The 23,622-nt window shown below is 42.7% G+C and overlaps 2 protein-coding genes across 9 annotated transcripts in view; both read left to right on the forward strand.

The window, feature by feature from the left end:
- The window catches only part of LIMA1 (LIM domain and actin binding 1), an 88,633-nt gene extending 79,262 nt beyond the window's left edge, over positions 1 to 9,371 (forward strand). For all 6 annotated transcript variants that reach the window (XM_077870078.1, XM_077870080.1, XM_077870081.1 and 3 more), the window contains exons 10-11: positions 5,216 to 5,349; positions 7,072 to 9,371. In XM_077870078.1, coding sequence (XP_077726204.1) covers positions 5,216 to 5,349; positions 7,072 to 8,083 — 1,146 coding nt within the window. In that variant the 3' untranslated portion in view covers positions 8,084 to 9,371. The remainder of the gene's footprint in view (positions 1 to 5,215; positions 5,350 to 7,071) is intronic.
- Positions 9,372 to 13,322: 3,951 nt separating this feature from the next.
- CERS5 (ceramide synthase 5) overlaps positions 13,323 to 23,622 on the forward strand; it is a 31,003-nt gene continuing 20,703 nt past the window's right edge. The window contains exon 1 of one of the 3 annotated variants that reach the window (XM_077870108.1): positions 13,323 to 13,652. In XM_077870108.1, the coding sequence (XP_077726234.1) occupies positions 13,456 to 13,652 (197 nt within the window). In that variant the 5' untranslated portion in view covers positions 13,323 to 13,455. The remainder of the gene's footprint in view (positions 13,653 to 23,622) is intronic. The other 2 variants (XM_077870107.1, XM_077870106.1) reach the window with 2 other exon arrangements.

Raw genomic sequence — 23,622 nt, forward strand, 5'->3', positions numbered from 1 at the left:
GAGTCCTTGGGTTGTGGTTCTGGATCAAGAGCAGCCGGAAAATCTGACTTGGCCATGGACTGAGGAATTAGGGAAGTTCCGTGGCTTGTCTAAGAACTAAAATTTGTTCTTGGGTGTATTTGAATTCTCAACTCAGTCTCATTTCCCTCCCTCAACTGCTAGTCAGACTTCTTGGTGCTGGGTTGGACTTTTGAGGTCCCTCCTTGATTCAGACTCCAGGCTCTGAGCTGCTGAGTGAGTAGGGATAGAGGGCACCCCACTTAGGTCCTCCCTAGCATACCAGGGATATGAGGAGGTGGAGATGAAGCTCCCAGACTCATGCCTATTCTTTGGCCCTAGTCACTCAGCAGTAGAATGCAGACAGGTCTGCTTTCACCAGACATACACCTCAGGTTTTGAACATTTTATAAAGTTGGCCTGGCTCCCTATGTTTGCCTATCGTCCAAAACTCAAATGATTATGGTGTACAGATGCAGATGGGATTCAATCACATCTCCACTTTTATTTAAGGGTAGTTTATTTCCTCCTCCTCAAATTTATCCCTTACATTCTGAAGGCAAGTATATATATACTTTAGTGTTTATAGGAAGACCTGCTGGCGTAACTGGTCTCATGGCTATAGACTATGCAACAGAAGTTATTTCTCCACTTGGGGAAATTACATACAGCTAAGAATAAACTTGTTCACTCAGAATAGATTTTTAGGTCCCACACATCCTGGAAAAACTGTTCCTTAGTGCCTATGTGTCTATTATTGAAAAATAGGACATCTAAGGTAGAGATGCGATTCATTTCAAACTTTAGCTTGATAAAGTAAAAAAATGATACTGGTCTTTACAAGTAAGAGTTTTATTCATCTATTTTGAACACTGGTCAGCGCAGTTGATGAGACCTGGTGCTAGTGAAATTGAAGTTGCAGGTTCACTCTCAAAAAAGATGTTCTGGGAGCAGAGCTCAGGGGACCTTGTGAGAAAGATCAGGACCTTTCTACTTAAGATACCCAGAGGTCTCTTAGGCTTTATGTCCTTCCATTGAGAGAAGTTATCCCCTAAATATTTCCAGGAGGAAAGATAGGAAGAAGGCGAGGACATGTGGCCAGCTCTGGGTATACCCACTTGTCTCCACTAGGACAACCAAAGCTTCCCTGACTGGTCCTGCTGATGGATGTGGAGAGAAAACATGGCAGACTGCATGAGAGGACACTCTCTCTGTGCCCTGCTAGTGTTCCTTCCTCTATGGACAGGGTAGGAGGTTTTATGCTATTTTGCAAAGCTATTGGAATTATGCTAGAAAGGCATCTAGAATCTTTTTTTTACTATCTACATTATTACTGCTTTATCAGAACACTAACCTCGACATGTAGAGCAGTCTATTTAAGATGTATCTCCAAAATGTTGTCAGAAAGTTTCACAGAAAGCCAGGGGAAGGGTTAAGGCTGCACAGAGCTGGCCCAACCATTTACTGTATGTGAAGAATTTCAATCTAATTACCTAGATATTTTGCACCAATTGGAAAGGAGGGAATGAAAGGCATTTTGTGGTGTTCTGCGGGATGGAAACCTGACATCAATACATAATTTTCTTCTGATTTCACCATGTCCAAAGGCTAGTTAGCTTCACTGTCTGTTGCCAGCTCTCCCCACCAATATATATGTGTTGTTTATATATTATATATATATAAATACATACATATCTATAATCTCCCAACTACACCTTTCATTGAACTGAAATATATATGTAAGGCAAGAGGGTGAAAGAATGTAGATGAAGCCATACACATTTATTAGAAAAATAGCTTTGTGGAGATGCTGATCAACAGAGGACCTGTAAGATCCCTCATATGGAAAAGACATGACAGTGTTTATGAACATCAATTATGTATATATTACCTCATTCATTCCTAAATATCTCAAAGATACTATCTACATATTTTAATTTGAAATAAAGTGAGGACCGTAGTTTGTTGGAAGTGCTATAGTGAGTTTATTTTCATTTGGGTTAGCATCTGCTCTTGTCCCCAAAGAGTTTCCTTTAGTTACGGAAAATTACGTGCCAGGACAATTTAGAAAATGCTCTTTTGGTTTGTGAATCGGGAGTTCTGAGTTTTAATTTGAATTCTGTTAATTGACCGTGTGAGCTTTGATAAGGAACCTGACATCCTGGTGCTGTAGTTTCTATATGTGAAAAAGGGTGAGGGAGGAGAGATGAAAAACATCTGACCAAATGAAAAAAATATATTTTAAAGATTAAAAATGTCTAACATTCTAATACTGACAGCGTTTTAAACATGGCTGTGCCAAGTCCGAGCATGCCATGAAGGCATGGGCAGGATATATGCCAGGCCTACCATAATGGTAGAGATTTTTGGGCACTGACTATGCTTCCTGTCGTCTGAATAGACATGGGGGCAATTACAGAAAAGTGGCTGAGAGCCCAGGACAGAGGAAGTAAAGGGGAGGCACAGACGCAGCCACTCTGATTTTGGCATTTTACCAAGTTGGGATCCTCTTGACTTTATGAAACCAGAAGGCCCTTGGGCAGCTGCCACATAAACATTAAATAATATTGAAAAGGATCTGTGTAAAAATTGGTTAGGAATAATGGGACTCTGGTAGGTCTGGTTAGTTAGAAGCTTGTGATTAGTCAGATGTTTGGGCTAGCAGTCTATTAATTTGATGTTGAGGAGGAGGAATGGCTTTTCACTTGCGTGGGTGAAGGCCCTATTCAAGAGAGAGCCATTGTGGGTCAGGTGTGGGAGATAATAAGACACTAAAGAATTGTTAATGAGACACTCCTTGTGTGGGTGAAGGCTCAGAACAGCTCGCTCTCCTGAACTGGGCCATGTCCCAGCCTCAGGTAGAGAGGAGTGAGGCTGCTTTCGCCACAATTAGCCGAATTACTTGCAAAAGAGAAAACGTGGCCTTATTCTTGGCTCTGAGTCTATACCTGAGTTTCAGCTCAGCTGCGGTAAAGTGCTCCAGGCCGCCCCCTCCCCAAATGCTGTGTATTCACTGAAGGTTCCTGTTTGTCTCTTGCAGCTTCTGCTTCCTGCTCCTCCGGTACCTAATTTCTGCTCCTGCCTTCCACTTTCCTAACGTGAGCTCAGCTTTCAGCTTTCTCTCAGGTTCTCCTTTCTGTTCCCGGGGCTGCACCCTCCTCCAGTGTGTCGTGTGTGTGTGTGTGTGTGTGTGTGTGTGTGTGTGTGTGTGATGGAGGTGTGCTCAGGAGCTCCAGTCCCCATTTGCACAGGAATGCCCATCTCCTCTTGTACCCTGGGAGATTCCTGTCCCCTGCTCTGTCTTCACTGACCAGAATGAATGCTGTCCTCCTAAGGGCTAAAAAAAAAATACGAAAGCCAACCTGCAGCTGAAAAAGATTTTCAGTCTGAGAAATAAATACATTTGACCTATGACTTTTATATCAGGTGAATTGTGATCTGTACCAGCTCTCTCCGATGCGGTCAACTGAACTATTATACCCAAATTTTATTTGGCATTTTAATGGATTTCCTGCATGCTAGACAAGGACCTAGTTCTTTTTAGAGCAAACCTAATTAAAACTATGCATTGACATCTCTACTTAATTCTGTCTTGTTAGAAGTGTCATATAAAAATTCTGAGCTCCCAATAAGGCCCTAATTACTTCCAACAGTATTCAATTACAATAACATTTGATCATATTTAAACACCTCCCTTACGCTTGGTAAACTGGGTCAAACTGGTCTTTGATTCTTAGGAATGGAAGGAGGCTGTTGAGCCATTCCACTCAGTTCTGTTCCTTTGTTCTTCAATCCCTTGATGCTATTTGGGAGTTTACCACTAAACTCTATTAAACTCCCTTTTATAGAGATTTCCCTTTATGGCTTTTTTTTCCCCTCATTTTCTACTTTTGTTTCCTGTCCAGATCCACGTGGAAAACCATTCCTATTTTTTGCTTTACCTCCTGGTAAATCATGTAGCAAGTGAATCAGCAGTCTGAATTTTTAATGGGACTATTTTCAGGTTGTTGTTGTTGTTGTTGTTGTTGTTGTTTTAATGAAAGTTCTGTCTTCCCCATAACCTAGTTTATTTTTGGCTTATCTTAACCATTCAAGTCCTGCACCTTGGGACTGATTTGCATTATTTACCACCACCTGAGTCTTGGCTGTAGCGCCTCCCCAAACCCTTGCCCCTACCCAGGTGCCTGTGAGAGCTTCCCAGCCACTGTAACCCAAGCTGCTCCTGCATTTGCTGGATAAGGTGTTTCTGCTGGGGCAAGTCAAGAATTGTTTACATACACCTAGGGACTTCTTACCCCCAGCCCCTAGTAGCCATGTAACCATTTCTTATGTAAAAACTTAGCTGTTAGAGAATTCTGACTTTCCTCAGTGCTATACTACCAACTATTTTATGTTTAGGATTGGGTTTACCAGCTAAAACAGCTCTGCCCAGGCCACTCTATTCCACACTGTACAGTTCATGAATTCCCAGTCTATTATGATCTTTCACTCCCCATTACAATAGGTTTATTCTCCATTGTTTTCATGTCTTTTGTTTTTTGTTTTCTAAGTAGGCTCCACACCCTGTGTGGGGTTCTAACTCACAACCCTGAGATCAAGAGTCCATATACGCTCTCCCAACTGAGCCAGCTGGGTGCCCCTCTCCATTGGTGTCCGAGAAGATGATAGAACCAATAGCTTTGTTGGGCTATGCTTTCTTCTGGAGTCCTAATAAAATAGTTTGTCTCTTTAAAATGATTACATTTATATGTCAGTTTGACTTATTTAAAAATATTGTGCCTAATGGATAAAATATTATGCTAAATTGCTCTTCCTCTCCTTTAAATTTATCCAAATCTGTTCTTATAAAAGTCTGTCCTGCTTTTACCAGGCAGTTGAATCAAACAAACTTCTGTGCGTGATGACATTTTCTCCTCTAATTTCCTGTCCGTGGAACCATTTTGTGTGTACCTTTGTGCGTGTATGGTGGCTTATCCAAGCCTTCCTCTGTAGTCCAGCCTCAGTGGCTGCTACCCTTGGGGCAGCCAGCCAGTCGGGGAAAGGGATTCAGGAGAGCTTCCTGGCCTTAAAAAGTCAGCTATAGCGTCATAACAGGCTTAGTGTTCCTATGAGAATTGACAGGTAAGGGAGCCCTTAGTTAACAAAGTAAAACCGGGGCACATCTCAGCAGAGGACAAACTCATCCCTGCCTGTGCTAATGTTACCGTTTTCATTCTAGAAATTTCAGGCACCTGCAAGAGAGACTTGTGTGGAATGTCAGAAGACAGTTTACCCCATGGAACGTCTCTTCGCTAACCAGCAGGTGTTTCACATCAGCTGTTTCCGTTGCTCCTACTGCAACAACAAACTTAGGTAAGCCGGACCAGAACAGGCTGTTTGTGTCATTGGACCACCAAAGGGAGTCTTTGGTTTTTAGAGTACTGGTACTAGAAGCTATTGTACAAGGAGTGTGCTGTTGAAGGTCCTTGAGAAAAAGTTAAAGTACCATTTACTTTTGGTGTTTGGTGTTGGACAAATATTTGGTGTTTGGAACTTCTTGGTACATTGATACTTTACATGTTTAGTTTACATGGAGCTTAAATCCTATGGGTGGCAGGTAAAACCCCTGTGACTTAAATTAGCAGAAGATTCCCCCTTGGTCTCATAGAATCACAAAGTTTAAAAATCTTTAGAGTATACTTGTCTAAGCCTTTACTTGAAAATGTCCCAAACACTGTATAAATGGTAATAATAACCATAATAATAGACCCTGAAGAGCATGTATTTCTGAGAAAATAATTATGTATCATTTCTTCCAAGTAACTCAAAGTATGGATAAAAATGTGACAAATTGGGGCACCTGGGTGGCTCAGTCAGTTAGGCATCGGAACTCTTGATTTTGACTCAGGGCATGATCTCAGGGTCGAGGGATCAAGCCTGTGTTGGGCTCTGCATTCAGTGTGGAGTCAGCTCCTCCCTCTCCCTCTGTTCCTTCCCCTCCCCCATTCACACACGCACCCTCTATCTCTCAAATAAATAAAATCTTTAAAAAAAGAGGGAGAGAAATGTGACAAATTTGGGACATCTTCCATATTAACTCATTTTAGTCATAGAGTCTTAGAGAAGAAAGTAACTAGGCTAGTTACTAGGCTAGTCACTTCCTCCAGCTTTCTTTTCAGAGTAAACATTCCTTCTAAAATACTCTTGAAAGGTGTGCTGGCATCTGTGTGGCACTTCCACAGGGAATGATACCTAGCTCCCGTGTAAGATCGCTCTAGCTTGACCACTTTCCCTTCTGCTGAGCCAAAATGTGCCTCTGTAACTTCTATTCATTGGTTCTTCTGCCCACAGTATTAACTTTTTTCTCCAAGACATATTTTTCTAAGTTTCTGAATTTTTATATCTCCTCTGTGGAAATGCTATTGTTTTTATATCCCCTTTAAAATTTGTTATCCTGCAAGAGACACCAAATCTCCTAAAAGCCTGTCCAGCACTGATATTAGAGTAGATTTACCTCCTGGCTACTGCTTACTGTGCTCCTATTAACCATATTCAGTCACTAGCATCTAGTGAGTTCAAACCATTTGCAGAGCATTATACCTACTCCTGTAGAGGTGTACTTTTAAATTATAACACAAATGGGAAACACGGAGGAAAATGATTCAACTTTGTACAAAGGAATATTATTATAAGTAGCTATAGATTGTAAATAGGAAATCTATGAGTGGTTGGAGAGAGGTGGGCTTACCTAGGGAAGACTTCCTGGAAAAATAGTTGTTGTTGTTGTTGTTGTTGTTGTTGTTGTTGTTGTTTTAACAGTTTTGGCAGAAGGGAGTGAAATCATTTGAAAATAGGGGGATGTAACACATGAAGCCTTGTGAGGGTTCGGGCCTAAAAATGAGCATGTTTTTATAAGGGTAATAAAACAAATGTGCTTGAAAGGGAGAGATAAAGAATTCCAGGTGATGTGTTTTTAAAGATACTTTTCTCACTTAACATCTTCTGAGAACACTGCAGTTGCCAAATTTCAGCCTGCTAGTATAAATGGGAGCATACAGATCTATTAACTTTATGTTCTTTTTCTCTTAACAACAGTCTAGGAACATATGCATCTTTACATGGGAGAATCTACTGCAAGCCTCACTTCAATCAGCTCTTTAAAGCTAAAGGCAACTATGATGAAGGCTTTGGGCACAGACCACACAAGGATCTGTGGGCAAGCAAAAATGAAAATGAAGGGACTTTGGAAAGACCAGCCCAGCTTCCAAATGTGGGGGAAACCCCTCAGAGCCCAGGGGTAGAAGATGCCCCCATTGCCAAGGTGGGTGTGCTGACAGCAAGTATGGAAGCCAAGGCCTCCTCTCAGCCAGAGAAAGAAGACAAGCCAGCAGAAACCAAGAAGCTGAAGATCGCCTGGCCGCCCCCCACTGAACTTGGTAGTTCAGGAAGTACCCTGGAGGAAGGGATCAAAGTATCCAAGCCCAAATGGCCTCCCGAGGATGAAATGAGCAAGCCTGAAGCTCCCGAGGATGTAGATCTGGATCTGAAGAAGCTAAGACGATCATCTTCGCTGAAAGAAAGAAGCCGCCCATTCACTGTAGCAGCTTCATTTCGAACCACTTCAGTCAAGAGCCCAAAAATCTTGTCCCCACCTATACGGAAAGGCTGGAGCATGTCAGAGCAGAGTGAGGAGTTTATGGGAGGAATGACAGCAGAAAGGAAACAAGTGGAAAATGCCAATACCTCCGAAAAGAATAGTAGTGTGGGAAAAACAACCCGGCAAAGCCAGGAGATTGGAGGAGGGGAACCAGGGAGGAGAATCAAGGAATATCATGGTTTTGAGATGGGGAGTGAGAATCTTATAGAAAATGGTGCGAACGTAGATGAAGAGGATAGAAACCTCAAACAGCAGTCTCCACTAGAACCCAAGTCTACAAATTGGTCCAGCTTTGCAGACAATACCTCCCCTAAAGAATTCACGACCCAGAATCAGAAATCCCAGGATATGGGATTCTGGGAGGGAGAATCAGTCAAAGAGCTGTCTGTGGAGGAACAGATAAAGAGAAATCGGTACTATGATGAGGACGAGGATGAGGATGAGGAATGACCAACTGTAAATGGTGCTGGGCCTTAAATTTGTGTTAGTGTTAGCGAGCCGCTGCCCTTTATCAAAGTGATGCGCGTAGACAGGTATCTTGCATGAACCAGAATTTATGTGGAAGTCATCTTGGAAGAGTTCTTGCTTCAGAAAAATCCCATACTGCCGCTTAAGTGAACCAATTCTAAGTGCTAGAGGTAATATTACTTAAGTTCTCTAATTTAGCAATAATGATATATGTAAGTGCTTTAAAGTCTTATGGTGAGGGGGGAATATGCCAACTGATACAGTCCAAACTCCACTGTATTCCCAAGTAGCAATACAGAATAGATGGTTAGTAGCACAGTGTTACACTAAAAATTCAATTATGGAATTAGGGAACATTCAGTAGGGGTTTAGGGACCTAAACATTATGACTGAATGCACTTTAGTATAAAGGGCACAGTTTGTGTATTTTTAAATGAATACCAATTTAATTATTTAGCATTCATCTGTTAAGAGATCAAATATTTAATCTTTAAGACTTTTTTTTTAGGTTAATTTTCTTACTCTGATATGTATGGGGAATTTATTGCTATGCATCCATTCTCTAAACCACACCCTGAACTGGATTATTGGGCTATAATACAACCATTCTTTGGGAGCACTTTTTGAGCACATTTGGTGCTTGGAGAGATCCATTGTCTTAAATAAGCTCTGATATTTGCCAATGAGTTTGATTCCACCCCAAGTGATTCCTTTTTTCTTTGGTGGTATCTGTGCAGCTCACAATTTACTGAAAGCTGCAGTATTTTTATAAGATCTTCTGTGTCGTTTGCCATGTTGCATGTTAACGCAAAGTGAGGAGTTTAAGGAGGAATAACAGAAAATAACTGCCTTAAACCACTTGAGCCCAGACCCCTCTTCCCCAACCCTATATTCCACTTCTGATATCTCCTTTCTGGGACACTAGTTATTTTTTTTAAAACTTTTCAGCTCTGAAATGTATTGATTTTTATGGCAGACAGTATTTCCAGGGTGCAATTAAATCAATTATAGGCTTTTTTGGGGGGGGAGATGGTTTTCTAGTAGTTAAGGCTTTGGAACATTATAAACTTGAGTACATTTGTTGTACATAATTGATATTCCAAACTGTATGTGGGGGAGAGAGGTATTTTAAGCTATAGACTTTTCTTTGTACTGCATTTTTAGAGATTTAGCTCTAATATTTTTTAGAGATGTAAAATATTCTGCTTTATTACAGTCTTGCTTAGTCTGAAACATTTTTATTCAATAAAGCTTTTAATTTACATTTGAACTTTTCAGTGTTCCTTTTCATCATTATTTCACTTTGTGACAGTCTCCGAAGGGACCTCCTTTTAATCGAGCAGTTTGGGAAGAAAAGGCAAATGGATCTGGTGCATTTTAAGCGAAGAGTAGTGTTATGAGTATATCTCACCACTAGGTGGTAGTGTTGGGTCGATCCTGGGCCCTCATCTGCCCTAAAGGAGGACAAATTTTTCTTAAAAAATTGAGGGCAACTTGCGTTAAGAAAAATTAGTGTGTACATTCAAAATGAGCTGTTTGGTTTCACAATTCAAAATCTGATGTTTTTTTCTTTATTGTTAATTGTACTCAATATTTAATAATTCACCTTTCAATTATGCCTAACATGCTAAAGGGAATTTCCAAATGCCTCTACGTGAAAATGGATTTGCTTTCCACTCTGGGCAGAGGCATAGTTGGTTATTTCATTTCCTTGACTGTAGAGGCAACTGCCTCAAAAGTTAAAGCACTTTTTTTGGGATCCCTGGGTGGCGCAGCGGTTTGGCGCCTGCCTTTGGCCCAGGGCACGATCCTGGAGACCCAGGATCGAATCCCATGTCGGGCTCCCGGTGCATGGAGCCTGGTTCTCCCTCTGCCTGTGTCTCTGTCTCTCTCTCTCTGTGTGACTATCATAAATAAATAAAAATTTATAAAAAAAAAAAAAAAAAGTTAAAGCACTTTTTAAAAAAAATGGAAGTGTGGGAGTGTGAGTTTTCTTGGAGATAGGCATGGTTTTTGAGTCATCCATTACATTTTCCAGGGTCACTGTATGTTCTAGGGTCTTGCCTGGTCTTCCAAATGGATGGAAGGGTACTACTTTCTGCTCTTGGCCCCATCACAGGCTGAAGTCATTTAGAAAGCCCTGTTCACTGAACAATTAATCCAGAAGCTCGTTTAAAAAAAAAAAAGATTTTTATTTATTCATGAGAGATAGAAAGAGAGGCAAAGACATAGAGTTAGAAGCAGACTCCATGCAGGGAGCCCAATGTGGGACTCGATCCCAGGACTCCAGGATCACCCTCTGGACTGAAGAAAGCAGGCTCTAAACTGCTGAGCCACCCAGGCATCCCAACCCAGAAGCTCCTGATGGCATCCATAAAATATCCAACCCTGGCTTGAGTTTGTTTGTTTGTTTGTTTGTTTGTTTATTTATTTATTTATTTATTTATTTTCTGGCTTGAGTTTAGCTACCTTTACTGTGTGATTAGCTACTACTCCAACCCATTCACAGGGTACTCACCAAATCTACTGATTTTATACAAAAAAGTCTGAGTGCGTATGGCTGGTATTTATGGATCTTAGTTGAATATGTCACCATATATCAGATATGCAGGGACTGCAATTACCTTGAGAAGAACCGCTTTCTTTGCCTTTCAAGAGCTATGTAGACATAGGTACACAGAGTAGAAACAAGGCTTCATATCAATATAATAAAGGTTCTTATCAAGAGAATGACCAGACAATACCAAACATTCTTAGAAAACAAAAGAACCTGTAGCCAAACAAAGTGTTTTAGCTCTCTGAAGGCAGCTTGTTTGGGCTTGGTATGTCAGTGATGGGAACAGGATGATATGTTTTTCTGTTAGTGAAGCAAGAAAAGGGGCCCACTCGGGACCTGAGATGGTTAAGGAGACTCTTCATGACTACTACACAGCCAACTTAGTTCCTTCCACCAGCTTGCTGGTTGGATCACTCCTGGACAAAGTGAAAGCTGCACAGTTTGCTCTCATTACATGTTTGTCAACTATATATTTTCTAACAGCCGAGATGTTGAGAAATGGTACAAATGTGGTTTTGGGGGGGATAAACCTTGAGACCAAGGTCACTGTATGCTTGTTCCTGCATGCCAAGTTAGTACGTTCCTTAGGATTCTGAATTCCCATGGGATCCGAGAGAGTTTACCTCTCTTCTTAAAAGGTACCTTGAGGGGCACTACTTGGTGGTTCAAATGGTTAAGCCTTCAGCTCAGGTCATGATCCCAGGGTCCTGGGATCAAGTCCAAAGTCACATTAGGTTCCCTGTTCAGCAGGGAGTCTGCTTCTCCCTCTCCCTCTGCCCCTGCTCATGTGCTCTCTCTCATTTTCTCTCAAAATAAATTAAAAAAAAAAATCTTTAGGGGACCATAAGGGAAGGGGAGGAAATGAATGGGGAAAAACTAGAGAGGAAGGTAAACCATGAGAGACTCCTAATCCTGGGAACACAGGGTTGCAGAAGGGGAGGTGGGTGGGAGATGGAGTAACTGAGTAACAGGCATTAAGGAGGGCCCATGATGAGATGAGCACTGTGTGTTATGTTGGAAAGCGAATTTAAATTTAAAAAAAAATTTTAAGAACAAAATGAGTAGTTAAGTCCAATAAAAATCTAAAAAAAAAAAAAAGTACTGTGAATATAGTGTAGTTACCATTAAGCTATTGGTGGGTTAGGACAAAAATGGCTCCAGGCAGTGGTTCTCAGACCAGCTGTCTTGGCATGGCCTATGAGTTGGTTAGAAATGAGAAATGTGGGATGCCTGGGTGGCACAGTGGTTGAGCATCTGCCTTTGGCTCAAGTCATGATCCTGGGGTCCTGGCTTCTGTCTCTGCCTCTCTCTCTGTCTCTCATGAATTAAAAAAAAAGAGAGAGAGAGATAAATGTCAATTCATAGGCCCCACCCTCCTCATCTCCTGAATCAGAATTTCTTTGGATTGGGTCCAGAAGACTTTTAGAAATTCTCCATGTGAGAGATGAGATAAGCTAATTTCCAAGCTGTGTACCCTAAGCGTGAGAACCATTGAGCTAAAGCAAAGCTAGTCTACTTAGGATGGCACCCTTTTTTCCCCTTCTTCCTCTCCCCGTGAAACTCTAACTTCTGGTGTAAGCATGTCTTACTAGTTATAAAGTTACTTTATCTATCCTCGTAGAGATTCGATTCTTTTAATCTTAGATCATTCTAGTGAGCCTGTGGTAATTAGCCTCGTAGCCAGGTTTGAACAGACCACACCCAAGGTTCAGGACTCTCCAGCAGTTGAGAGACAGTTTTGAATTTAGCGTTTTGAAGGTTTCTTGCCTATGGTTCCCCTTGTTTATGGAGACCCACAGAAAAGTTAAAGGTTTGGTGTGGAAACCTAAAATTAAGGAGGTTTATAAAATAAGGGCTCAGGGTTCCAGAGTCTAAAGACTTTCTGGCTCAGAAGCCCAGTTCTACCCTGATTCTATATAGCGTTGGGCACGCTGCTTAACCTCTCTGGACCTGTTTACCCATCCATAAAAGGGTAAATCACACCTACGTCATAGGATGATGCAGTTAAGTAACCGGTGTAAAATGATGAGTGCAGTACCTGGCACTGGGTAAGCCTCCTTAATTACTGGCCATCATTTTTTTTTCCTTTGTATTTTTCTTGAATGATATTCTTTGGAGATCTTCCATTTCCTTTTACCCATGAGAAGAATAAAAGGATTTTCAAAGGTCCATTTTGAGAGATAGAACAGTGAAAGGGAATTGAGATCATGGAGGGACAAGAAGGAAGAAAGAGGTTGGGGGCACAAAAGGCGAGGGGTGGGGGGGAGCTTCGGCAGACGCATCTGAGAGGACGAGGCAGGCTCCCGCGAGAGGCGCCGGGCGCGGGAACAGCCGCGGGGAGGGCTGGGCTGAGCAGGAGGGGGGCCGGCAGGGAGCGGGGCCCGGGAGCTAGGCCCGCACAGGGCGAAGCGGCGGCAGGCGGCGCGAGCGACCCAGCAGCGAGAGCCGCGCCGAAACCCGGGGCAAAAGTGGGCGGGACCAATGAGGACCGGTCGTGGGCGTGGCCCGCGGGTGTGGGCGTGGCCCGCGGGTGTGGGCGTGGCCGCGCTGGGCGGAGTCCCAAGGAGACGCGGCTCGGCGGCCGGCCGTCCGGAAGGTGGGTGGGCGGGGAGGCAAGATGGGCGGTGAAGAGGCCCGGCCCCCCGGAGGAGGCGGGCTGAGACTTGCCCGGGACGGGAAGGGGCCGGAAGGGGGTGGCCGCCGGCCCGGCCCCGCCCTGGGGCCGCCTCCCCGCGGGTTCCGTTGGCTGCGGCGGCAGCTGAGGCTGTGGCGGCGGCGGCCGCGGGGTGGGAGTAAGATGGCGACAGCGGTGGCGGGAGCCCTGGGCCTGCTGTGGGGCTGGCTGTGGAGCGAACGCTTCTGGCTGCCCCAGAACGTGAGCTGGGCCGACCTTGAGGGGCCGGGCGACGGCTACGGCTACCCGCGGGCGCGGCACATCCTCTCGGTGTTCCCGGTGGCGGCGGGCATATTCTCCGTGCGGCTTCTCTTCGAGCGGTGAGTCCGCAAGCGACCGGCGGGGAGGCCCGGGGCGCGGGGCGCGGGGCGCGGGCCGGGGCCGGAGGGGCCGCTGGCGGGGAGGCCGAGCTCCGGAAGCAGAACTGCCGGGAAAGCCCGGAAGCAGGGGGCTGGGAGGGCCTGGGCCGCGGCGCGGGATGCTCGCAGGGGGCCGAGGTGTTCGCGGAGCCCAGGAGGCACTGACAGAGTTTGGGGTGTGGACCGAGGGAGAGCGAGGGCGGGGGGGCGGGGAGGGCGATGCGGGGCCTCCCCGCCTCGGGTCCCGGAGGTCGCCTGGCGGGTCTTCTAGGCCTGCTGCCAGCCTCCAGAGATTGCCCGGGCGGCGAACCGTGAGTGTGAGCTGCGGCCCAACACCCGAAGCGAGAAACGAGGAAGGGCCGCGGGAGCCAGAACTGGTCGGGGCTGTGGAAGCTGAAGGGTTAACGTAGAAGTCCGCGCTTGCGAGCGAAAGGAGCAGGTTCTCGGGAATCCGCGATTTGTGAGGATGGTTCTGAGAGTTGAGGGGAGCAGGGTTAGGCCCCAGGCCTTGGTTTGTCTCGGTTTGCCCGTTCACGGACGTGTGTGTGTTTCCAGAAACTGCTGCCGGAGCCCGCGGGAGAGAAGTCCGGTGGGGATGAGGCGTGGTGGAGCCTGAGGCTTCCAAAGTATGGGAAGGTGTCAGGGGAGTCAGGGTGTCAGGGACAGGCTTGAGGCCGGAGGTGGAAGGAGCGGTCCTTCAGGAGGATGGAGCCGTAGGGCTTCCGAGAGGACCCCGGTATCCAGCCGGCTTCCAAGGGAGTTTAGCAGAGTCACAACATTCTTTTCCCGACCGTGTGTGTTCTTGGTAAAAGTGATTTCACTTTTCTCTGAGCGGTTGGTATCTGCTCAGATGAAACGTTTACAGAGGACTTTGTGTGGTGATTTTATAATGTGGACTCACAGCTGTGGGCGATTTTGATCAAAACTACTCAGACTGGGCAGCCGGGGTGGCGCAGCGGTTCAGCGCCGCCTTCAGCCCAGGGCGCGATCCTGGGGACCCTGAATCGAGTCCCGCGTCGGGCTCCCCGCATGGAGCCTGCTTCTCCCTCTGCCTGTGTCTCTGCCTCTCTCTCTCTGTGTGTCTCTCATGAATAAGTAAATAAAATCATAAAAAAAAAGAAAGGACAAAAAAACCCCTACTCAGACTGCAGGAAAGGAGACTGCTTTCCACGTAGGTCTTAGGTAATGAGGATTGCACTTTGACATCTTTTGTTCATTTGGCCCTCACGTAGAGCAGAAATGCCCGTTTTAGGATGCGACTACATTGCAAATGTTGCTCTGAAAAATTAATATGTGTTTTGAATTACTTCTCAAAATTGCCTATTTCTGACTAATCTTTCATAAAATATGTTATATGTAGCTAGCTTGTCATTCATCCGTTTACTCATAGTGTTTGTGTATTGTTACCAAAATGCTCTATCAGACATTCATGTACAAAAATAAAGATGTTTTTAACTGAAGCAAATGAAACTGAAAGATCTAAGTGCCTTTTCTCGGTCCTTGGGAATTTAGTGTTGCAGGGTTTGTTTTTTTTTTAAGATTTTATTAATTTATTCATGAGAGACACAGAGAGAGACAGGAAGAGAGAGAAGCAGGCTCCATGCAGGGAGCCTGATGCGGGACTCGATCCTGGGACTCCAGGATCACGCCCTGGGCTGAAGGCAGGCGCTCAACCACTGAAACACCCAGGTGTCCCCTGTGTGCAGTATTTATTTAAGTATAGTCAATTGTATTAAGTATTCTTGGGGTGAGGGCACAAACCAATTTTCCCTTTTAGCGATAACCTAAATCCAGGTACTCTCTACCTGGGTAGCTGTATATGAGGGCTGAAAAAAGAGAAAATGTAATGACTAAAAAGAAAAAAACACAATTCAGGACAGAAAATTTTAATTGTCCAAAAGATTTTCTGCTTTTCATATAAATATATACCAATATGGAAATTTCTTCACATCATTGGTAAGTGGAAATAGCTTGTTGCTTATAAATATCCATTTCATATAATGAAATAAGATATAAGCTTGTATTCTCTTCAGATTTCCAGAGTACTCTTAAATGACTATGAAGACTTATATATGCGCTGGCAGAGCCACTGGAAAGGATCCTTTACCTATGGGAATTCTATCTGAATGTTTCTACAGTGCTCCAGTGTCAGAGGAGTAGAGGTGGCTGGGAATACTGAGCTTGAAAGCATTCTAGTATTATATTCCTTGACTAGTAAGGTCAGGCATCTTGTTCATCTCATGTTTGATCTTAGGAAGGTTTAACCCTAGAAGCAGTCTTGCTATTTTGTTTCTTTTTTATAAAACCTATTAATTTAGCAGTAGAATTGACAGAGATTATCAGTTCCTCTCTTGCTACACTGGTCTTCCATAAAAGTAGTCCAAGCCACTCTTATAGTAAAAGACATATTAGAAATATTAGTACAGTTAATTGTCCTTCCTATGTTTTATTTCTCAAATCCTATCTACTTGGTTTCTAGAAGCGATTCATGTAGTAATCAGACTATAAGAGCCAGAACCCCCCCCCCCTTTTTTTTTTACAGACAGTAAACTAAAGCTTAGAAACACCCTGCAACTTTTCAGAGTGGGGGAGGAACTAGAACTAAGATTCAGATCATTTTCCCAAGCCTCTTGTTCTTTCCACTGTATGATGATGTGGCCATCTTTTTCCTGTTCTTAAACCCTCTTTCAAGGATTAAGATTTAACCCCCTATTCCTAGTATTCTAGGATTTGGAGACTAAACCTATACTCATCTTATTCTTGGTTGTTTAATATAATGCATTTGACTTGAAAATCATATTTTCAAATTTTTGTTTCAAATTGTTCTGCATATTTTAGTGAGTCTTTACACTATGCCCCTTGATAATTTATTGCTATTTGTGTTGTCTTAATCCCCCAAGGAATAGGGGTGCCTGGTTAGCCCAGTCGGAAGAGCATGCAACTCTTAATCTCGGGGTGGTGAGTTCCAGCCTCAGGTTGGGTGTTGAGATTACTAGTAAATAAATAAACAAACTTTTTAAAAAAATCTCCCAAAGAACAAACAGCATTTATAGTTTGGTCTTACTTTCTCATCCTTTTCATCAACCACACTAAGCATTTTTTTTTTAAGTTCCCACATTCCCTGAAGAACTATATCTGATAAGGATGACTTGAAAAGCCACCTGACCATAATAAAGTGTTTGTATCTAGCCAACTATTTTGCTGAAGAACTGCAGGCTGGAGACTGTTACCTACCAAAGAATGGAGGAGGCTTTCCTTTGTGGGCCTCTGTTCAGTGGTTGTATTGTGATGGCCTTAGCCTTGCAAAATGCCTCGGGTGTAGCATGTGGTCAGCAAATATCTACTGAATGTTTGAGAAGGGTCCATCTTTATCTATACAGATGCCCAGAGGAGTGACTGGAATCTAGATCTTCAACCTGAAAGAGATGTTTGGCTTGACTGAAAGAGGCAAAACTAAAATTCCTTTGTTTCTGTGGTTAAATTTCATCATACTATATATTTGCATGTTGTGCACCTTTCTACAGCTTTTTTCTTTCTCCCCTGTCCCCATACACGTATTCACACTACCCTGTGTCCTATCAACACGGGGATAAGAAACACTTCCATATGTGTTCTTTAAAACTTCAAAACTTAAAAAAAATAAAAAAATAAAACTTCAAAACTTCTTATCCTATTATGTTCATGATAAAATTGTTTGAAATTTAATATCTAGTCACTTGAGCACTTGTTTCTTGGGATCAAGTGGAGCTTGAGACTTAATATTGACACCATCAGAGCTATATTGGCTCATTTATTTTGAATATGGTATTGCAATAGGAGCTTTGTGTTGCCAGAAGAAAATTATTTTGTGAATTATGCAGGAGAAAGATTAGAGCTCTCCTTGTTACTCATTCATTATTCCAATCCCCTCTTCTCTCTTCTTCCAAAGCCACCTCACTGGGGTGTGTAAAGAGCCTTCTCATTATCATTCTCTGTCACAGGAGACTGAACAGATTCACTTGCTGGCCTGTCATGTAACTGGCAACAAGAGCAGTGACTCATTTTTCTTGTGCACATTTCTCAACTGCTCATTTCATCTTCTTGTAAGCCTTGCAACCTCTGCTGCATACTGCCTTTTTTCTTTTTCTTGTTTCCCCCCACTTCCGCTAATCAGAGGAAGAACTTTTTTCCTCTACCTGACAGGCCTGCTGCCTTCCTCCCAGATCCATGTCAGGACACAGCATTGCAACCCGATATTAATGGGTCCTTCTGTCAGGGTAGAGAGGCATTAGGAAGAATGGACATAGCTGCTGACTAGGCTGGAAAGGAGCCTGCTCATTTCATTGCATCCCTAAAAGTATTCTATTGGGCGTTATTGAATTGTAAATCACAGATGTAAATCAGATTTGCAGATCTAGCAGAGCAAGACTGGAAAAGTCAATCATGTGGCCCTGCCCTTATCTAAGAATCCACCTCTTGATAAACTCCAGATGATCCGAAGCCTTATGTGTCCTTCCTCTTTTCTGGGTAAACTTCTTTCCCCAACCCTTTGTGTTCAGGGGGTGTTGATGCTCTGCAGAAAACTGAATACTGTCATGCCTGAGGTCAGGTTCCTAACTTATCCCTGGAGACAATATATTTGTCACAGAAAAGAAACATGTCAGATACTTTTGCTTTAGCCACTTCCTGATTCTGAAAACTGAGGACTCCTAGATGGGTAAAGAAGAAAGTAATGAAGAGGAGGCAAGCAGGTGAAATCTGCACCCTTCTTAGAGAGTAGAAAGGGAGATGTACCTCATTTTGGCTTCCTCTCCAGAGGTATTTTTAGGCAGATAAAAGCTGCCCTGCACTGAGTTTTGGACTCTTTTTGAATTCACTCTTGCTTTATCTTTGGGGAGATTAATTGAAATGTTACTGCAAAAGGAGTTAACCATAATCACTTCTAACTTAAAAAAAAAAAATCTGAAACCAGCTTTCCTAGAAACAAAGACAGTTTTCCTAGATGTGAAGAATTCTCTCTGAATTATCTAAAAGGGTGCTGTTCACTACAGTAGCCACTAACTAGTACAGTAGCTACTAGCTTTTGAGTATTTCAAATGTGATGAGTCCAAATGTGATGTGTTAGTTACATGTGTTCTAAATGCAAAATACAGGGATTTTGGAAAGGGGGGGGGGAATGTAATGTATCTCAAATATATCTCAATTTTTAACATTGATTATATATTGATGTGATTGTATTTTGGATATATCAAGCTAAAGTAATCAATTTTGCCTGTTTCTTTTTTCCTTCTCTGAATGTGTCTGTTAGAAAATTTTAAATTATATTTGTGGTCTCCATTATATTCTGAACAATGCTGATAGTAATTCAAACATATTTATAACTAAAAAGAATTTTAATGTAAATTCAAATTTGATTCATTTTTTTAGGACCAGAAGGTGATCAGGCCTAAATATCTCAGACATTGCTTTAAACAACAGGTCTTTCTAAAAATTGTGGTAAAAATGGGGTTTAAAAATGTAAATCAGGGCAGCCCCTGTGGCTCAGCGGTTTAGCACTGCCTTCAGCCCAAGGTGTGATCCTGGAGACCTTATATCCGTCCCAGTCGGGCTCCCTGCATGGAGCCTGCTTCTCCCTCTGCCTCTCTCTCTGTGTCTCTCATGAATAAATAAATAAATCATTTCTTTAAATGTAAATCATTTCCTGAATGATATAAATGACTAGTTATAGTCTGTTTTGAGTAATCACTGAGTTATTGACAGTCTAGCCAAGCATCGCTCTGTAGTCTTGCTTTTCTGCATATATCTACTTTTTTTTTTTTTTTTTTTTTTATTTATGATAGTCCGAGAGAGGCAGAGACACAGGCAGAGGGAGAAGCAGGCTCCATGCACCAGGAGCCTGACGTGGGATTTGATCCCGGGTCTCCAGGATCGTGCCCTGGGCCAAAGGCAGGCGCCAAACCGCTGCGCCACCCAGGGATCCCTGCATATATCTTCTTAGTTGAGTAAAGATCTGTAAACAAACAAGTTTGTCAAGTAGTTAAATGTACATGGGGTGCTGCACAGCCCTGGTAAGACATTAAGAACACAGTATTTTATCTGTTCTCAAAATTATGGAGTTTCTTAAAAAGGGTATTCCTGGGCACCTGAATGGCTCAGTTGGTCATGATCTTGGGAGTACTGGGATTGAGCCTCACATCGGCCTCCCTGCTCTGTAGGGAGTCTGCTTCTCCCTCTCCCTCTGCCCCTCCCTCTTGCTCATGCTCTCTCTCTCAAATAAATAAAATCTTTTATTATTTTTTATTATTTTTTTAAAGATTTTATTTATTTATTCATGAGAGAGAAAGAGAGAGAGACACAGGCAGAGACACAGGCAGAGGGAGAAGCAGGCTCCACGCAAAGAGCCTGACATGGGACTCAATCTTGGGACTCCAGGATCATGCCCTGGGCTGAAGGCCGACGCCAAACCACTGAGCCACCCAGGGATCCCCTAAAATCTTTTTTTTTTTTAAGGGGTATTGTTTGTAGCCTTTTGCTTTTGGGTAGCGTCAGCAGTTGTAAGAAGTCTCACTTAGTCGGCACAGAGGGACTCAAACCCAATCAGGTTGTTGTGGCTATGTTTAATTCTTCTTGGGGAAATTTCCAGTTATACTGAAATTGGTTAACTTGAATTTCTACTGATTCCAGAAATCAATGACCTTCTCCTACATGGAGCTGGCAGGTTATCTGATGACTCAGGAGAACAAGTGGGCACAATTCCTTAAAACACTTCACCTGGGGATCCCTGGGTGACGCAGTGGTTTGGTGCCTGCCTTTGGCCCAGGGCACGATCTTGGAGACCCGGGATCGAATCCCACATCGGGTTCCCAGTGCATGGAGCCTGCTTCTCCCTCTGCCTGTGTCTCTGCCTCTCTCTCTCTCTTTCTCTCTCTCTGTGACTATCATAAATAAATAAAAAATAATAATTTAAAAAAAAACACTTCACCTTTTATTTGAGAATTAAGTTTCTATCCATTTTCTTTTTTCTTCAGCAATTATTTATTGAGAGCTTAGTATATGCCAGACGTCAAGCTACGTGCCACAGATAAAAACGTGAATAAAGGGATCCCTGGGTGGCGCAGCGGTTTGGCACCTGCCTTTTGCCCAGGGCGCGATCCGGGAGACCCTGGATCGAATCCCACGTCGGGCTCCCGGTGCATGGAGCCTGCTTCTCCCTCTGCCTGTGTCTCTGCCTCTCTCTCTCTCTCTCTGTGTGACTATCATAAATAAATAAAAATTAAAAAAAAAAAAACGTGAATAAGTCATAGTGTTTGCTCGCAGGAAGAAAGCAAGAAAATCAGTGATTTAAGATACAGTGTAATAAACATATGCACAAGGCTGTTATGAGAGTTTGGAGGAGGTGGGTTCACTTCCTTTTAACAGTCATTAACTAAAATGTAGACTTAATGTCTCACTAACAAACACTTGTTTCTTGGACTCTATAGGATGGTAAAAACTTTGTAAGGCATAAGGAAGAATTTCTTGTTAACCACCTCTTGGCACTTGCACATTTGTGTTTCAACTTTAAGCAAATACATTAAGTTGTATGGTCACTTGTCCATTTTAAAAAGGTAAATTATTTGTAATGATGGGTGCCCTTGGTGGCATATTTAAGTATCCGACTCTTGATTTGGGCTCAGGTCAAGATCTCAGGGTTGCGAGATGGAACTCCCAGTCCTGCTCTGTGCTGGATTAAGCACTGGGCTTGGAGCCTGCTTAAGATTCTCTCTCCGGGCAGCCCTGGTGGTTCAGAGGTTTAGCACCGCCTTCGGCCCAGGGTGTTATCCTGGAGACCTGGGACCGAGTCCCATGTCAGGCTCCCTGCATGGAGCCTGCTTCTCCCTTTGCCTGTGTCTGTTCCTCTGTGTGTGTGTGTGTGTGTGTCTTTCATGAATAAATAAAATCTTAAAAAAAAAAAAAAAAGATTCTCCCCAAAAAAAAACCCTAAAAAGATAAATATGTGTAATGAAAGAAATGTATGTATATAGTTGGAGAGGGAGAAATTATTCTAACAATGAGAGTCTCAAGGACCCCGAGCTGTTCTTCAATCACATTTTGAAGCCTGCTGCTCTCGATAGCAAGTAAAATATTCACTCACTACTATACAATGATACTACAACTTAGTCTTAAATTGTATCTATCTAAAGCATTTTAACATAATACGGTATGTAATTTACTATCTATCTCAAGACTTTTGACCCTTACAGAGAAGTTAATGTAAGCAGAATGCTGATCCTTCTCATCACAGCACCTGGTAGGTAAAGGTATTAGTCATCTTAATGCTTTAAGGCCCTGTTAATAGGTCTAAGGGAAGATAAATCTGATGAAAGTGGGAGAAGGAGGGAAGAATAATCTGCTATAAATACATGGTGTGTGACTTGCTATAGTTTAGGGTAATATATATTATAGAAGTCTTTTTTTAGAAGTCTGCTTTTACTTTAAGAGCAAATTTGCCAATTAAAAAAAAATAGTCCTCAAAGGAAACTGCAAAGAATACATATATATGTACAATTAATGTGTATAGCACATGTGTTTGTAGATAACAAATCCTATGCTCAAGAATGTACTCAGAAGGGGTGCCTGGCTGGCTCAGTCGGTAGAGCATGAGACTCTTAGTCGTGGGGTTGTAAGTTCAAGCCCTATACTGAATGTAGAGATTTCTTAAAAATCTTTCAAGGCGCCTGAGTGGCTCAGTGGTTGAGTGTCTGCCCTTGGCTCAGGTCATGATCCGGGGGACCTGGAATCAAGGCTTCCTACGGAGAACCTGCTTCTCCACGGAGAACCTGCTTCCCCTACCTATGTCTCTGCCTCTGTGTTTCTCATGAATAGATAAATAAAATCTTTTTAAGAAAAATCTGTCTTTCCTAGTTTTTGGCAGCAGAAAACAAAAACCAAAAACAAAATCTTCTTTAAAAATTTAAAAAATGAAAAAAGAATTTACTCAGAAAAATACATGGGTGCATATGTATAAGGGATATATAAAATAATATATGGTTGGGAGTCATCAGCACAGAAATGAATAATTTAGTGATTTTTGAACTTTTTATTCTCAGCATTCTTTTTCATTCTTAGAATTTACTGAACATCTCGGGCAGCCTGGGTGGCCCAGCAGTTTAGTGCCACCTTTGACCCAGGGCGTGATCCTGGAGTCCTGGGATCAAGTCCCACATCAGGCTCCCTGCATGGAGCCTGCTTCTTCCTCAGCCTGTGTCTCTGCCTCTGTGTGTGTGTGTGTGTGTGTCTCTCATGAATAAATAAATAAAATCTTTATTTTATTGAATTTATTGAACATCTCTTATTCCTATCAGTTTTTCCATATTTGAAAATAAAGTTGAGGGGTGACTGGGTGGCACAGTGGGTTAAGCATCTCCCTTCAGCTCAGGTCATGCTATCACGGTCCTGGGATCGAGCCCCACATTTGGCTCTCTGCTCAGTGGGGAGCCTGCTTCTCTCTCTGTGCTCTCCCTCTCTTAAATATTATTTATTAAAATAAAATAAATACATAAAGCTGAGAAATTTAAGAAATGTATTTCATTAAAAATAACAGTGATATCCATGTTACATGTTAACAAGAATAACATTTTTGAAAAGTAATTATTTTCCAAAAAAAAAATTTAGAACAGCACTGATTTTACATTTTTACAAATCTCTTTCATGTCTGACTTAATAAAGATAGTTTGATTTTTCTCTGTGGCTTCTGCATTCAATCTCTTGTGATACACTGTTTTGGTTGAAGTATAAAAATAAAAGCTGGCCTCACAAATATGTCATTGGAAAGGGGACTTATTTTTTCTTTGATACAGTACTGAAGCACAACAAACAAGTAGTAGCATGGAGCCCAATCTGGGGCTTGAACTCATGACCTTGAAATCAAGACTTGAGCTGAGACCAAGAGCCAGATGCTTAACCAACTGAG

This window comes from Canis aureus, chromosome 25 (genome assembly GCF_053574225.1).
Source record: "Canis aureus isolate CA01 chromosome 25, VMU_Caureus_v.1.0, whole genome shotgun sequence".
Taxonomy (NCBI): Eukaryota; Metazoa; Chordata; class Mammalia; order Carnivora; family Canidae; genus Canis; species Canis aureus.